Consider the following 19,098-nt stretch of genomic DNA (forward strand, 5'->3'; position numbering starts at 1 on the left):
GGCAATAAATATAAATCTTCTTTTTTAATAAGAAATTAAGATTCTATAGGCTGAAAATAAGCAGAAAATAAGAAAGAAGGCAAGGCAGCATACTACTCTAGAAAATAATATCTTTTTATCTGTATAGAAAGGTCAAGATCATATTCAGCAGCTTAATACACAGATTAAGAAGCAGGTTGAAGAGCCTATATCTAGGCCTTACAAGTAAGCTTTACAACACTGCAGTAGTTGCAGAACTGTTAGATATATAATATAAACTTATTCTAACAAATAGCTATATATTCTACTACTAGATAGTCTAATTTTTAATGGCATTAGTGGTTGAAAAGCTTCAAAAAAAGGTAGAGTGTAGAGAAAGTGGACAGTTCAGCTATGTAGATGGCTCAGCCATTAATTATGTTAATGTAATTAATAGCTGAGCAGTCTACACAGCTAAACTGTCTACTTTTATATTAACTTCTATTATTCTTTAATATGTTATTTTTATCTTTACTATACAAAATGCCTCTTTCTTAAGAAAACTGAATTTAAATAGCTATTAAAGCTTATAAAAATAAAAAAATTTAATTAAAATTAAAAGCTTCTGCAGTATTTAATATATCTATATCTATTTTTCTTAACTTAAGAAAATTAATCTATAGTCAGAAACACACGCTAATAGCTATAAATTAACAGTTCTTAAGTAGAAAGTTCTTGTTAAAAAGCTGCTAAATACAGACAAACAAGGCTTTTTTTAATTTAGTCTAAGCAGATTTTAATAGTTTCTGCAAGAAAAATATAATTATCTGTATATACTTTTATATATATCTTATCTTCTCCAATTACTAGATGTTGAAGTTTTAAGGCTACCTGAATATATACATAGAAAATTGACTGAGAATAATAGCAGCTAAAAACAATTATATTAATAATTCTGAATTTTCTGTATCTTATTCTTCTATATATAAAAAGATTTTTAATTAAAAGAATATATATAGTGGCTTCACAGAAGCTGATTTTAAGCCACTTAATAAAGATTAAGTTCTTAAAAATATTACTTAATTTTATATGCTAATACTATTACTTCTTATTAAAGATTTAATATTATCTGCTTTTTAAATAAAGATTTACAGTTTGCAGAAAAGTCTGCAGAAAAGAAAGCTTTCTAATAGTCTGTATCTTATATTTAATATTTTAAAAAAAACTATATAAATAGCAATAGATATAAATCTTCTTCTTTAATAAGAAATTAAGTTTACAGACTAAAAATAAGTAGAAAATAAGAAAGAAGATAAGACAGTATAAGCTATAATTCTTTATAAAACACCTTACCTTATAAATGGAATTATCCAATAGTATAGTGCTGTAGGCATAAACAAGTATTATATTTATACACCTTACATATACTGTATTATGCAGAGGCATATAGTTCTAACTAAGATGTTATCTTACTAATCTTTAGAGCTTTCTTTTTAACAGCTTCTGCACAGTATTAGCTCTCTTGTATAGTAAGAATGCCTCTCTAAAATACTAAAGCAGGTAAATTTATTTGTTTTTGCTTTTATTTCTTATTAGCAGTCTATAAATTCTGGTTCTTCTTTATAAGAAGAACAGCATTACATATTGCCATCTAACAGCTTTTAATAAGCTGATTTAAAGCCTGATCTGTTAGGCTTTAAGAGCTGTGTATGCAGCATTTAAGTAAAGCCTTAATTACAGTAGATTGACAGTGTACTTCTGCAATATTATAAAAGATTTATGACATTTAAATAGACTGTAGACTGCTGTAACTACTCTCTGAAAGTATTAGAGTTTTAAGTTGAATATAAAGCTGTAGAAGAATCTTATTAGAATTACATAGAAGTAATTCTGTAACTGCAAATCTATTATAAATATTACCTGATTTAAATGCCTTTATTTAATCTTGTTAGTATGCCACAAGAAAGTCTAACTTGTTAATATAATTAATTTCAAGCTATATACTCTTCTTAATTAAGTAGCTATATAATTGCTTAAGAACTGCAAAATAGCTAATATTCAAAGACTGCAAGAGGTGTGAAGAATAAGCTAATATACAAACTGGAATAATAAGGCTTTTTACATAAAAACAGTTAAATACTGGTGTTAAATAGCTTCTATAACTATTAAGAATTAATTAAAGATATAGTTAATTATTGGTCTAGCTATTCTTACTAACTCTAATTATCCAGTTATAAGATAATTGAATATTTTAAAATTATAATGTTTAATATGCCTTTCCTGCAAAGATAATTATTAATAGTAGAATCTATTTATATAAATTAACTGCTTTAATAGCTATCTATAATCTATTCAGAATTTTCAGACTGCATAATAACTAGATAATCAGCACTCTCAGCTCTAGTAATTATCTTTATAGTTATAATTATATATATTGCAAAGTCAGTCTTATTAAAGTTATAGATATCTTCTATAATATTATACTGCTTAATTATCTATTATATATACTGAAACTATTTTTAAATAATTATTAAATTCTTATATTGTGCATACTAATAACTGTATTTAGTTATAAGATTATTATAGTATTTAAGAAACTTATAAACTTAGTTCTTGCTAACAGTTAATAGAGTAGATAATGTTTCTTACTCAGCAAGAAGAATATTGGCCATTTGCTGTATTATAACAGGCTAATAAGCTATTTCTTGTTAATTTACAGAGATAATCTATTAATAAGTGTATTCTTTTCAGTAAAAGTCAATTTTTAATTTATAGATTAAGATTTTTATTAAATAGTACACTCTTAAAGCTAGTTATAAAGAGTTAAGCAAGGGACATTATATATATATGCAGCAGCTTAAATATTTAAAATTTAATCTTTTTTTCAATATTCTAACAGCTAATAAGATTCACTCTTGATAAGAGCTTTTTTATTTGAATTAGTGGATATATTGGCAGTTAATTAGTATAGAACATGTTAAGAAAAAGGTAAACAGCTTAGAGTTATATAGCTTACAGGTTAATTATATTAATAATTTATATAATTTATATGATATAAATATAGCTAAAACTACTATTTTAAATTCTATATAATACAAACTACTAAAAGCAATAATACAATTAAATATTACAATATTAGCTATATTAGTAAAAAATATCTTTTAAATTAGTAATATTTAATAGATTAATTATAATTAACATAATTTACTATCAAGCAGATATTAGATAACTATTAAAGGGATTTAAATAGACATTATAAAGATTAAGACTATTTATTAGAGACTAGCCAACTTCAGAAAGTTTTCCAATAAGATTAGCAAACTATAGAGATATTAAATACTATACAACTATTAATAATTATTAACTTAATTACTGAAGAAGAATACTAAGAACTAAAATTATATCAATTCTGGACTAACTGAAACTACTTCTTGATAATCTGAGAATCTTTACAAAGAGCATATTAATGGTCATATCTGCAGCTGTATTTTAACTTAATATTCTTATAGCAGTTAATAAAGTGCTGCACTTATTTCCATCTACAGAACTAGATATTTTTAAGCAACTTAAGAGTAATAAACTAGCCATATCTTGTAGAAGACTAATTCTTGAAGGTAGGCCATATTGATCTGCAGTAATACTCATTATAGAAGGGTGGATTCTTCAGTAAAGGTAAGCCTTCAGCCATTTAGAGTTAAATCAATATATAAACCATATCTGCATACACAGTGCTTTAAAGTTAGATATTTAACATTATAGGTCTTCAAGGCAGCTTAAACACTTTTAAATTGACTATTTTTTAAATATTTAATTGCAAGCAATATTCTGCCTTCTTATTGAATAGCTGAATCTGATTGTTTTAGTGGCATCTTAATGGTTGAAATTGATGAAGTTGTTATGTTGGCAGTTGGGCCACTTGCTTGATGTCCCCACACTCAGTGTCTGATTATGTTAACAATTACAGAGCATAGTGAAAAATACCTACTAAGAAAAAGTTCAACACTAAGAACACAGAAGAATAGCAGGACTAAATATTTTTCAGAATAAAAAGTCTTAAGAAGATTATATTATAAACTAATTGAAACACTATTTAATATAGTCTTAAGTGATATCTTACAGAGCAGAAGATCAGAATATTACAGATAACATAATATAATAACTAAGAATAGTATACAGAGACTAAAATAGTATATAATATACTATTAAATATATATATATAATAGACTATATAAGCTAGTATATTATAGATAGCTAACTCTTGCTCTTAGACTTAATTCTAGACCTAGTAAATCTGCATATAATATAAGTTTAAAGGTAGTCCTCTCTAGCTTCTTACTAAAATTTAATTTCAAAAATATATTAATTAAGAGTATATGTAGTACTTATAAAGAAAATAAATATATTTTTTATTTTAAATTTTATTACCTGTTATCTGTTATATAGACTATATACTCTTTTTAAGTATAATGTTTTAATAGATAGTAACTATATTAACTTGCCTTTATTTAAAAATTTAAAAAGCTATTAGTATAATTTTAATTATAATATTAGTAATAAATAGTAAATAAATTTTATTTAATTTATATTAGATTTTTAAAAGCTACTATAAACTACTTATAATTAGATATAGAATTATCTAATTTCAAACTATATACCTATTTACTAAGTAAAATAGTAATATTTAAACCTTTTAGATAGAGAACTAAAGTTGTATATTTTAAAGTAATCTTAATCTAAGTCTATTATTTTGTATTAAGTCTAATTATAAAATTATTATAGTAAAATTACTGTTATAGCTGTAGTAATTATATAATTGTTAGTTTCACTTCTAATTAATACATTTCTATTTATTATAGTATTTAGAAATTTCTTTTAGTTTAATTAAATTATTTTAAATATTATTTGCATTATATAGATAGTATAAATATATTTATAATTTAGTATATTTAAAATAAACTAGAAATTTTATTAATTGAAAAACTAAAAAAATCTCAATATTCAGCTTTTTAATATAGTCAAGAAATTAATATTTTATAGAATCTACTACTATTACAGAGTTAAATAAATAATTTAGATCTTATTATATAATGCAATATACTATTTTCTTTAATTCTTTAATTAGTCTTACTAGTAGAAGATCTATAAAAGTCTAAAAATTTATTAGACTAGTTTATAGTAGATCTAATCTATCTAGTAAAGTATTTAAGTTTTAATTAATATTAATCTATAAATTTTAAGCTATAACTTAAAAATCTAATAAGAAATTTTAAAATTAGTCTAAATTTCATTATAGATTTTAATTAGCTAAGATTGCAGTATTATTATTTTTAGTTCAATTAAAATTTTTAAGACTTAAACTGCTATACTAAAATTTTATCTAGTAAAAAAATTTAAAATCTTTTTAGTATTATAGAGATTTTAAAGTCTATTCTTACTATCTTTGATAAATTTCATATCTTAAATTAGATAAATCTTTCCAGTTTTAATAAATATTTAGATCTCATATCTATTATTCTCTTTATAATTAATTAAAAATATTTTTTTATATTTAAATTTAGCTTTTTAGAATATAGATATATACTTTATATCTAAAAATCTTTATATAATTTAGTTTTAGCTTTAAATTTAAAGGATTAAAAGCTTTTTACTATTTTATTATAGAGGCTTTATTCTTATTAGCTGAAATTAGCTAATTTATTATATATATTATAGTTTCTATAGTATATAGCTATAATGTAATTAACCACCAAGTAATAAATACTACCAAGCAACAAATTTTCCTCCACTCTACCATTTCCTTTTTTTCAATATGTTATTTTATCACCACCACTATCTAAAATGCCTTTATCTCAAGAAAACCAAATTCAAATAGCTATTACAGCTTATAAAAATTAAAAAGTTAAATTAATACTAAAGACTAGAGATTTTTAGAGTGTCTAAGATTACTTTTTATATTTATCTTAAAAAAAACTATGCACAGAAACATATGCTAATAGCTATAAATTAAAGACTATTAAAGAGAAAACACTTATTCAGTAATTACTAAAGACGGATAAATAAGATTTTCTAATTTAGCCAGAGTTTCTGTATACAATAGTATAAATATGTTACAGCACAACCTAAGAATCTCCAACAGAACAGTGAGGGGGAGAGTCTATCATGTGACCATGGATCAAGAGCAACAGGAATGATCCATCTGACCTCTTGATCCAACCTGACCCTTGATCCATCCATGGTCATGATCCACCAGATAGGTATTTCCAGACAGAACTCATCATGTATATAAAGATGCTCCTTAGCCATAGGGATTAGAACCCTGTGGTCAACTCAAATAGCAATTCTAGTGTTAATATTGCTAGTAATAACCTATTATCTATCTTTTCTCTTATCTTCTATCCTTTAAGATAAATCCAACAAACCTCTGCCTAAGAAGTCTTAGGCCTGTCATTACACTTTGACCACCTTTCTTGCAGAAGGCAAGCAGGAAAAGAAGCAAGAATGGAGAATATCACCCCCCAGAAGATGATGCAAACCCTTAGGGAGTTGCAGAACCATATTAGCAGGCTGGAGAGCCAACTGCAAGAACAAATCAGTGAGAATGCCTCCCTCAGAGAATAGGTTAACCAGCTGCAGGACAAGCTACAAAACCAGATCAATGGGAATAATCAACTCCATGAATAGATACATCTATTGGAATAGCAGGCTAGGGCAAGCATCAGTCATATATTGAATCTTGTGACTTAGAACCCTGCTAACCATAATGTCAACCCCAAAACCAAGATTGCAAAACCTGACCTCTACTACAGTGACTGAAAGAAACTGCAGACTTTTATTTCCTAATTAGAACTCTATTTTTTCTTTAATCTTCATGAATTCCCTAATAAGGAAAGAAAGGTTATATTCATAGCAACTTACTTGTGAAGCACTGCAGCTTAGTGGTTTAATCTCTACCTGAAGGACCACCTAGAGAGGACACCAGAGCAACAATAAGTTAAAACCACTAAAATCTTCAGCAGCTTCAATGTGTTTCTAACCCAGATTAAACAAAACTTTAGGGACTTGGATAAGGTGAAGAAGGCCACCAGGACTATTATATTCATTCAGCAGAGGATATCAGTTATCAACTATATTACTGAATTTCAGCAAGCAGCAGCATTCCTTAGAGATTGGTCAGAACAAGCACTCATAGAACATTACTATCAAGGACTGAAGGAGAAGGTCAAGAATAGGCTTCTTGCAGCTGAGAAACCAAGCAATCTTAACAATCTGATACTTATGACAATCTGGATTGATAATCAACTTTTTGAGTGACAAACTGAGCAGTGACAATTCAATCCCTTTTAACAGACTCCTTAACACACAGGGAACAGAGGTGATGCCATAGAACTAGATAATGTGACTAGAAAAGAAAACACTCAGAAAGCAATAAACAAGTAATCCAGAGAGCCTAACTCCAATTAGATAGAGGAATAGAAGAAGCACTATAAGCAGAAGCTGTGTATCCATTGTGGAAAGAACAACCATATAGGTTGGAAATATCCAGATAGGAAGTGAGACAATCAGAAACAGATATCAGTTATAGAAAAGAATGAGCATGCTAAACTCCCATAGACTGTCTGCTATAATAATAACTGCTCCAACTACTACACCTCCAAAAATGTAATAGGATGGTTTCCAAGGAACCCCAGAAAGTCAAAAAATTAGAGAACTCTGTCAGTGTAGGACTTTTGCAGAAGTCTTAATCTAGATTTCTAAACTCAACTATAAGTATGCAAAATGAAACAACACTCAACAGAATAGACTTATTAAAATAATTGGTAATCACTGTCAGAATTAATAGAAAGAAAGTAAGAGCTATAATTAATAGTGAAGCTATGGGAAACTTTATTAGTAATATATTTATTACCAGAAATGGGATTTCCTTTACAGAAAAGAAGGAACTATATCAATTATCTACAGTTAATAGATCTGCCAGCAGCTATGGAGAAGAATGGGTACAGATAAAGACTGATCAATCCATCTTAAGAATTGGACAACATAAAGAAAGAATCAATCTCAATATCACATGAATGCCAGGACACAACATAATTCTAGGAATACCTTGGTTGAAGATGCACAACTGTGACAGCACAGCAGACACCTAGGCAGTAAGGTAGGCAGTGTTAAGCATTCCTTGGTCTCTGAAATACTGCCAGTCCTACTTATCTATATATTATATTATATGAAGCCCTACAAATCCTTTTCTTTCTTTTTCTCTTATACTTTTGATTCTGTATAACAAGCTATCATAGTTTTAGCTAATAATATTATGACTAAGTGCTGTTATATAATTAAAAATATCATATTCTCTCTTCTTTAACTATCTCTTTAGTCTAAGTATAGACTAGACTGGCTATTATTGCTTGGCCTCTCTACATATCCTATATACTTATCAGACTTGATCTGAATATCAATTTTAAAGACAATCTCTTAACTTAATTATTATAGAATCTGAATTTAAACTAAATTAAATAAAATAATATATAGATTAACTATTATTAAGAAAGGCCCTTCTGAAGAGAGATACTGTGTCTTAATTCTTAAGACCCCCAGAATCAAAATAGTGAACTTCCAGAAGAATAGAAGATAATCTATAAATAATTTAATAAACTTATTAAATAAGATAAAAAGGCCCTTTATAAGGCCATTTTATATATTTTTAATAGAGTACTTAATAACTATAATAAACTACAGAAGAAGGTTAAGAGATTAGAACTTGAGCTTAGCATTCTAAAGAATAATATAAATAAGAAGATTGCTAAGAAAAATAAATAGATTAATTGACTTACAGCAAAATATAAGAACTATAAGAAATAGATTATTCAGATAGTTATATAATAAGAAGCTAGCTTAGTTTAGGGAACCTCTGCACCAGAAGCCTTTTACAAGTTCACTAAGTTGTCAGATCCACCTATTCTGACTGATGGAAAGGATCTAAAGTTTAATAACTGGCTTTCAAAGATAAAGAATAAATTACTTATAAATAAAGATCACTATTTAAATAAAGCTATATATATAATATATATTTAGAACTGTGTAGGAGGCACTACTGCTAACTATCTTGTATCTTAAATTTATAAAGAGGCAATTAACTGCTTCAAGACTGCAGATAAGATATTCTGCCATCTTAAAAGCATCTTTCAGAATCTAAATTAACTTAATAATACAAAATTCCAGTTCTGTTAGTTGAAGATAAATGCCACTAACTCTTATTATAACTTCTTAACCAAGTTTCTGCATCTTGCAGGCAAGACTTAGATCTCTAAATCTGAATATAAGAAGAAGCTGTTTTACTAATTAATCTAGAAGCTGTAGAAGATAATAATAACTTATTAGATTAAGAATACAGTCTTCTTTAAAGCATACTTAATCTACTATTTACAGATTGTTAGCAGCCTATAGCAAATAATAGAATAAAAACTAAAGAATTCTAACTGTACTATTATTAAGAATCAATTAATCTTTAAGAAGTGTGGAACAATTTCTGCTATCTTAAACTTTTAGAGTACTATAAGAAAGACCACTAATAATAAATATAAGAATAAGCTTATAAAGGAAGAATGCTACTTCCATTATAAGAGAAGGGGATATAAAGCTGCTAACTATCCCATTAAGAAGTTAGTAATGGCAGACCAGAAAATACTGAAGATGATTGAAGAATCTTCTAATATAATAATTAATCAGAAGAGAAAAAAGAAACTTTAGAAGAAGTCTTCTTCCTAGAGTATAAGTATTAAATTAATCTTTCTTTATTAGATTTAAGCTAACTATTAGATGGGGAACACTTTACAGTATCTAGTTAAGTTTCAAGAAATGGATTAAGTATTATACTTAAAGTATTGATTAATTCTGAAGTAAATAGATTTATATTTATCAACACCCTAGTTACTATTAATATGATTAAATCTTTTCAGACAACAGTGGTTCTTCTTAACTCTGACTGTTGCATCTGTAGTTATAATAGCAAGATTGAAGAATAAATCACACACACTATTATACTATATCTAGCAGTGGATAGATGCTGTTAAGCTAATATGCCTATGCTGATCATCAATTTAGGTTAGTATGACATAATACTAGAATAGAAGTGGTGTGAGAAGCATAATATATGGCTGGATATACACAATAGGCACCTGGTTTAGCCTGATCAGCACCCAGAGATTGATAGAATTTGCCTGGCCTGTGAGAAGATTATGCCTCAGGCAATTCTAAAATAACCAAAACCTGACCCCCAGCACCAGCAGGATGCAGACTATTGGAATAGACTAATAGTAATGGAGGATAAGGCAACTCCTTAAAGAACTCCAACACCAGAATCTAGATATTAACCTCTGTGCAGTTTCAACATGTATAGGCATTCAGGTATGGTGAAGATAAACTATGTGATCTAAGGCAGAAGTTCTATTGTGAAGCAACACCAACCTTTACTATCTAAAGAGCCTCTAAAAGAGCTGCCTAGAATTGATATTGCTCTAATTAAAGCTGTGGGTTTCTACTAAAATACCTAGCAGCATAAAAGTGAGGTCTTCCTTACAAGCCTTTAATTATCAAAGAAAAGATAAACCATGCAAGCAGTGACAATGATAAAGAGAATTTAATTGATTCAAATCTGCCAGCCCAATATAGACTATGAAGAAATATCTTTTCCAAGAAGGCTTCTAATAAGCTGTTATCTCACTAACTGTATAATTATAAAATTAAACTGACTAATAAAAATATCCTGAAATATAGTCCTCTATATAAGCAGTCTGCAGGAGAATTAGAAGTCATTAAGAAGTACTTAATAGAGAATCTGGATAAGGGCTTTATAGTCTCTAGTGGAGCATCTTTTGCATTATCCATATTATTTATTAAAAAGGCTAATAGAGGCCTACACCTCTATATAAGTTACTAAAAGCTGAACAGTATCACTAAGAAGAACCAATACTCTCTGCTATTAATTGATAAGACTTTGGAACATCTAAGCCAGGCAAAGATGTTTACCAAGCTGAATATCTAGCAAGCTTTTCACAAGATACAGATAAACCCAGAGTTAGAAAATTTGACTATCTTTTAAATCTGCTATAGTATCTATAAGTATAAAATAATATTTTTTAAACTTATTAATAGATCTGCTATCTTCCAGTACTATATAAACAACCTCTTTCTTAATTATCTGAACCAGTTTATAATAGTGTTTATTAACAATATATTAGTCTACTTAGAGAATAAACTGGAGCATTAGAAGCATATTATTAAGATTCTAAACAGACTGAGAGAAGCAGAATTGCAGACTGATATTAAGAAATATAAATTCTATATCACTCAGATTAAGTACCTTGGCTTCATTGTAAGCATTAATGGAATAGAGATTGATTCTGAGAAAGTATCAGTGATTAGAGACTGAGAGCCTTTAATTACAGTTAAGAAGATATAGTCTTTTCTAGGCTTCTATAACTTCTACTGGCACTTTATTTAAGACTATAGCTGTATCAAAGGCACTTTGGATTGTATGTTGTTTGAATGTATCACAGCAAATTTCAGGGATATCACAAAGAAAATCAGCCTTGTCCATTGTGGATATCCCCCACTGTATATTCTTGTTGTTTTTCTTATGAAAATAGTGTTTATAGGCCTGGAAGGGCTGACCATCAAGCAGCTGAACAAGATAAGTTATATAAGACACAAAACAGAAGGGTATAATGTTGTATTTCTCACAATAATCCAGAAAATTATATGTGAGATGGGATCTGTGGCTGTCCATAAGCAATAATCTTGCTTCATTCTTTGGATTTGAAACCTGCCTTTCTGTATGCATATGGAAGTGCTTGATCCAGTCCAGAGCAATCTCATCTGTTGTATATCCTTTGGAAGCTGTAGTGATTTGATATTTGTCTGTATCTGCAGAATCAGGAACTTGTTGATACCAATGTTCCAGTTGATATTCACCCTTGAAGATGAAGTATGAAGGAAGGACAGTATCATCAGCTGCAATATATTCAATAGCTATCAAGGATTCATTTGTCTCACTAGTCACAATGCCTCAGGAGGCTTGTATAGGGTTAGAGGTGACAACTTTTTGAGATTTCCTCTGTCCTAGTTGAAAGCCACTTTCATCAAAGTTATATATATTCTTTGGTGGATTCTGGGCTATATATGGCTCCAGCAGATCAAACCAATATATTAGAATATCAATATCTTCTGCTCCTAGTCAATCTTTCTTAATTGGCTTCTGTTTGACAAGATGTAGATTGTCAGGAAGGCACTGAATAAATCAATATACCCAGGTCCCCCTGACATGTGGAGCCAGCTTGGATACAGCATTTCTCTGCAAAATCTGGTTTGCACAGCACTCAATCATCTTTAATATAGGCAGCAAATATAGGGAATCAAGCTATTGAATCCAGTGAATAATTGCCTTCTCTTACTGGTTATCTAGTGCCTTATTGCATGCAATATAAGCTGTTTTTGGTGGCTGACCCTTGAAGCATTTATGAAGCTGTCTAATAGGCACATCAAATTCTTGCACTAATGCAGCAAAATTTGGTTTTTTTTGATATAAAGCCTTTTGTAAGGCTTCCTTGATTCAGGATTCAATTTTATCTGGTGATTTTGGCATTATGGTAGGGTATAAACTTGAGAAATAGTAGAAATCTTCTGTTGTGGTGAAAAACTCTGTTGTGGTGCAACACACCAACACAGGTAGGTGTTGGGGCGGGAGCACAGCTAATTATAATTAAAATATTTTTAAAGTAATATATATAGTTTTTTAAGCTTAAATATAATTTATAGAATAATAAAATTTAGTAATAACTTTCATTATAAATATTATATTTATTTAAGTCTATCTTATTATAATTACCAGATATTTTATCTAAAAATACCATATTTTATAGTGTTCTAAATAAGATTAAATTAATTTTTAATAATATTTAAATTCTTATTTTAAGCTTATTAATAATTATATTTATAACATAATCTATTATCAAGCTACTAATTCTACCTAAAATTCAGTCAGAAAGTAGACTGGCTAGTTTCTATAGACACTAGACTGTTGGGCACAGATAGCTTCTATAATATTAAAATAGAAAAACTATTGAATTATAGCTTAAATTTAAAAATATTCAAAATATATAATTTTCTTAGAATTCAGAATTTCTATAAATTTATTGGAATACTTTTATATACTAAAACTTAATTAATTTTATACAAATATAAATTATAGTAAAAATTATACAAAAAAGATTATAGCTCTATTAAATTTAAAAAGAAATTTTATAAAATACTACTACTACAGTATTATAATCTAAATTTTTTTATAAATTAAAACTAATGTTAAATATATTATAAATATAATATTTATATAACTTCAGCCAAATAATTAATAGTAATATTCTATAGCTTTCTACTTTTAAAAAATAATAATGCAATCAACTACTGAGCAGGCTATACTACCAAACAGGCCACCCAACACACAATATAATATACTTAACAAATTTAAATTGAGATATCAGCCTGCAAAGTGATCAAGATAAAATATATAAAGTAGATCTAGATATATAGCAGCTCTAATACTAGAAAATTGTTATTTTAATAAGCTCTAATAGCTAGAAGAATTATACCTTTAAAGCTATCTTAATTACTTTATAGTGCTAATATATTAATTGAATCTGTTAAGCATATTATATTATAGTAGTAACATAGCTAGCTCAGAGGTTAATTACATTATAGATTATGAATTACACCTAGATTTAACTAATTATATATGCAGAGATAAAAATACTATAATTAAATATTAAGAGTTTAGCTTAAATAAAAACAGTTATAAATACTTAACTTTAGAGAAAGACTATATATTAAAGCTATTATAGTATTAGTCTGTTTATCTGCTTACCTGCCTGCTTAAATCTATCTGCCTGTTTAAGTCTGTATAACTATCTAGTCTGCTATCTTTTACTATCTGCCTGTTGCTGTATATAACTGCCTATTCTACTAATTCTATATATAGCTTTTTAAGCTATATATTAGTATTGTATCTGAGTTTTATCAATTAGTTCTGCTTATTATTTCTCTTTACTGCCTGTATCTGTCTGCATTTTAATAAAAGTTAAAAATAAGAGAAAAATATTAATTCAAGTGTTTATAGATAATAGCTTAATTAATAAGCTAATTATTAATTACTGTTATAATTTCTATAACATAATCCACAAGCGAGCAGGCCACCCAAGTGAGCAGGCCACCTCCCACATCTTTTTGATTGTGGATGATATATGAAGGCAATTTACAAGTTATGTATCTATACTTATAGCAAAAAAATTAATTTCTTTTATAACTGGGATACTGTGTCCTTCTATACCCTAAAATATGATAGTCACTATAATATGGTGGCATCTATATAGAGTATTATTCTGCTAAAGATGCTGTTTCTATAGGTATAGTAGATAAAGCTTCAGCAGCCTGATTCCTGCTTTGTATAAGATTCTGGCCTTTCTGGATAGAAAGTCCTTCTGTAGAGGCTATCTGCTTTGTAGATTGCTTCCTCTTCTGGATTTTCTTCTTATGTGCAGCTTGTAGTTCCTGATTCTCTTGAGCTAGAAGAATAGCACTATTCATAGCCATCTCACAACCCTTTATAAGCTGATCTAAAGCAGCTTTAGTAGGGGTAGTGGGATTATGCCCACACTCACTAAGCAGCTTCTTGATTGTGCCTGCCTGCTTCTCTAATTGCTTGAGATTATGAGGTGTCCTTGGTGCTGAATTGGTTGACCAACTGCCTGGTGGTGTAGGAGTCTTGAGTTGGATAGTAAACTGTCTAAGCATCTTATCTGGATTGAATGGAATTAAGCCAGTAGCTTGGAATCCACTCTTATATTATCTGGAGTAAATGCCTTTGCATAAGCTTTGGGATATGCTCCAAGGAAATCAAGTTTATCAATATGATTGAAACCCTTCTGCATCTGGTCCTGGACTAATCATCTGTAAGCACCTTTCAGGGGCAAAAAACAGCCAACATCAAGAGGTTGTAAGTAATTTGATGAATAAGCAGGCATGCAGATAGGAATAATATTATTCTTACTGCAAATATTGTTGAATTCAGAGGTTAGATGGCTGCCATGGCCATCAAGAACTAAGAGACAATATCTGTCTGTTATCCAACCAGTAGTCTCAGGAATAAAGACTTTTTGTAGCCAACATATGCCAATTTGATCTGTTATCTATCTATTTGGACTAACTTCAATTCTTCAGTTGCTTGGTAACTTGTTATCTTAATACCAGCCCTCAATATGGACTGTTCCCTTGAAGATAATGTATGGTGGTAAAGCCCATCCTTAAGAGTTGATACACTCAATAGATATAACCTATTTATGATTCCCAGGCTGCATAACTTGATATCTGCTATATATTTCAGCTCTAGTTACTATCTTAGCAGTAGCAATTAGATCTATTATATATCTAGTCTTATCAAAGTTATAGATATCTTCATACAGAATCCTATATTGCATAATTGTGATTTGTACACAATTAAACCACTTCTGGATAATCTTTAGATTCTTACACTTAGCATACTGATAATTATACCATTAGAAATAAGTTATTCTCAGCTTATCACAGTGTTTAATAAAGTTATACACCTAATTCTTGCTGATAGGTTGCATATCAGTAAACCCATACTGTAATAACAAAATATTGGCTATATCTTAAATATAAGATGGTTGGGGAGCTGCTTCATACTAATTTATAGATAATATCCACTGTATAAGTGATTCCTCTTCAGCTTTAGTCAATTTATATGAGTTAATATATTATTTAGCTTAAAAATAGTGTCCATTTAATTACTGCTGAAGTGTTATCTATAGAATATTGTAAATATGTGAAGCTTTATAAATATTATAAATTTGCTTCTTTTTTAGAGCAGATATTATAAGTAAGATTCTTCCTTCTTGTTTGACTGAATCTTTTGATTTTTGATGTTGGTTTGGAGGCATAGTGGTGGTTTGAATTAGTTGAGTATTGTGACTGCATCTGAAATGCATAAGATGGCCCACTCACTTGGGTGGCCTGCTTGCTTGTGGATTATGTTATACTCTAATCTTTTATTAACTGAGTATATTAAATATAAGCTAAATTTATATTACAATCTATATTAGAATACTTTAATATAAGAAAATATTAAGATCTATAACTAGCTCAATATTTTAAACACTAGACTATAAATATATTATTAAATATTAATTTACTAGTTAGTCTTAAACTATTGTATTTAAAAGATAAATAACTACTAATAAGAGCTTTAAATATAATATTTATTACATAGTAAAGGATGAGAAAATTATCTTAGATACTTAACTATAATATTATTAGATAATAAGTTTTTACTAGAACTAACATAATCAACCACTAAGCAATAGATACCACTAAGTGATGAATTCTTGCTGCACCCACTATAATTTTAAAGCTTTTCAACCATTAATACAATTAAATCAGACTATCTAGTAGTTGAATATATAGCTATTTATTAGAATAATTTCTTATAGTATATTTAATAGTCTTACAGCTACTGCAGCATTGTAAAGCTTGCTATCAAGGCATAGATATAGACTTATCAAGCTGCTTATTAAGCTATATATTAAGCTGTTGAGTGCAATTTTAGCCTTCTTGTATAGATAAAAGAGTATTATTGTCTAAAATAATATATCTTCTTGCCTTCTTTCTAGTTTTCTGCTTAGTCTTAGCTTGTAGAGTTCTAGTTTCATCTTAAAGAAGAAGATTTATATTTATTACTATTTGGATAGTCTTTTCAAAATAATAAATATAAGATATTAGACTGCTAGAAAGCTTTCACTTTCTTACACTAAGACTTTTTTGCAAACTGCAAATCTTGATCTAGCTAGCAAGAATTCCAAGAAGTTTAAAAAGCAGAGAAGACTAAGCTTTCAACTAAAGCTGACAGTATTAATAATCTTTATAAGAATCTACTCTTTATTAAATAGCTTAAGTTCAGCTTCTGCAAAGCCTTTATATATATTGTCTGAAGTAAATATTTTTATATAAGCAGATAGATATAGAGATAGAAAGTCTTTCTTATTAATATAGTTATTGCTAGTAATTATTCTGTTTTTAAGCAGTTTTTTATATGCATGCTTAAGCAGGCTAAAAACACTAACATTAAGTAATTATAGAAGATAAGAGGCATATACAAATATATAAAGATAGATAATTATATTCTCTTTGCAGAAAGCATTAAATTCTGCAGTTAAATAACTACTATAGTTATTAAGAATAAGCAACTGCTTTGTATCAGTTATATAGTGTCTAAAATATAATTTAAATATCTTTTTTAATTAGCAAAAGCCTATTTTATTTAGCTATTCTTGCCAGTTATAATTTACTAATCTTTAAAAAGTGCAGATTTTTAATATTAAGCAGTCTGTTAAAATACTGCTTTTAAGATAATCACTAATAATATAGATTCTCTTTAAGCTCACAGTTTTAATAATTATAATTTATTTACAGTTTCTCTAAATAACTGTATAAGATCTTTTACTGTATTCTGCTACAGTAATAATTTTAAAAATTAAGCAGTCTTATTGTAAAGCTAGTTTTATTAAAATTCCAGATATTATCTTTATATATATTATATTTCTGAATAGCTGTATATACAGTTTAAAACTATAATATTATAACTCTTAAATTCTTCTACTTTGTATACTAATATATAATTCTTTAATTATATCTTATATGCAGCTCAGAATAATGCTTAACAAATTTATAAATTTAGTTAATACTAATAACTATAGTAGAATTCTGTAAATGCTTACAGAGTAATATTTTGTAACAACAGGCCTAAGACTTCTTAGGTGGAGGTTTATTGGGTTTATCTTGAAGGATAGAAGACAAGGGAAAAGATAGATAATAGGTTGTTACTAGCAATATTAACACTAGGATTGCTATTTAAGTTGATTATAGGGTCCTAATTCTTATAGCTAAGAAGTGTCTTTATATACATAATGAGTTCTGTCCAGAAATACCTATCCAGTGGATCATGACCATGGATGGATCAAGTATTGGATCAAGAGGTCAGATGGATCAAAGGTCCGGATGGATCATTCCTGTTGCTCTTGATCCATGGTTATGTGATAGACTCTCCCCCTCACTGTTCTGTCAGAGATTTTTAGGTTGTGCTGTAACACTCCCCCCCTCTCAAAGATTTTCAGCCTAAAGATTATTAGCCTATAACTTGGTTCTGTTCCACTGTATGATCTTGCTGTTCTTTTCTTCCTTTGTAAATGTCTTTTTTATCATAACTAGGAAATACAAGTGAGATAACCAAGGAACAGAACATTTATCCTTAGATGCCAAGGTCAATCTTCTAGGTATAACTATGCTGGTTCCTTGTTCTTGATATCTTCTTCTGCAAGAGAAGGGGGAGGAGGTTGAATGTAAGGTGTATCTAAATTATTCTTACTGTGAAGAGTGTTGCTAACAAGGTCACACACAATATGATGCTGCTGGGGTGGAGGATACAGACTGTCTGATCTCTTTATCCTTCTATCTTGATCCCTTCTGGCTGACCTTTTGTAGTTAATCAATTGAAGAAGGCTCTAGATAAGGCATATGCTGACTGGGAAGCAGCACATTAAGAGCTTAGTGCTGTGATGGCCTATCTAGCACAAGCAGACAAGCAAATTAATCTATTAGAGCAGCAAGATGTCCTGATATTATTAAAGAAAGCTCAGTCTGTGGAGGATCTTGAGGAGTTGGAGCAGTTAGAGGCTGCATCTGGTAGTTCTGATCCTTCCAAGGATGAGCATCCTTCTAAGTAGATATATTAAGAGGGTCTGAGTGCAGCCCCCTCCTCCTCTGATGGAGGTTTAGATAAGCCTGACCCTTCTGCTAGGGCTGGATCTTCTATGGATTATTCCTGTGTGTTGTTCTGGAAATCCTTCCTTGATATCTTGTTCTCTGAAGGTGTAGATCCTCTGGCTTCAGGCAGTCTGGATTTTAGAGGTAGAATTCCCTAAGAAGTTTCTTATATCTATCACAGTTTTCTATAAATTATTAGAAGTTCTTAAAATTATTATATTCTTTCCATTTTAAAAGATATATAAACTGTCTGTTAAT

At 28.8% G+C, this 19,098-nt stretch overlaps 1 protein-coding gene across 1 annotated transcript, besides 1 other annotated feature; it reads left to right on the forward strand.

The window, feature by feature from the left end:
• Window positions 1-2,607: 2,607 nt before the first annotated feature.
• Window positions 2,608-2,630: a sequence feature (Short protein (VTN00DRAFT_2467, KAL2005257.1) was converted to a misc_feature.).
• A 9,384-nt stretch (window positions 2,631-12,014) lies between these two features.
• VTN00DRAFT_2468 (uncharacterized protein) lies at window positions 12,015-18,800 on the forward strand (the record flags this gene model as incomplete). The annotated part of the gene is made up of 2 exons (XM_069428686.1): window positions 12,015-12,044; window positions 18,705-18,800. 2 exons carry the CDS (start codon window positions 12,015-12,017, stop codon window positions 18,798-18,800), a joined length of 126 nt encoding a protein of 41 aa, XP_069283517.1.
• Window positions 18,801-19,098: the final 298 nt, after the last annotated feature.

This window comes from Thermoascus crustaceus (genome assembly GCF_041956765.1).
Source record: "Thermoascus crustaceus strain CBS 181.67 unplaced genomic scaffold VTN00scaffold_10, whole genome shotgun sequence".
Classification (NCBI taxonomy): Eukaryota; Fungi; Ascomycota; class Eurotiomycetes; order Eurotiales; family Thermoascaceae; genus Thermoascus; species Thermoascus crustaceus.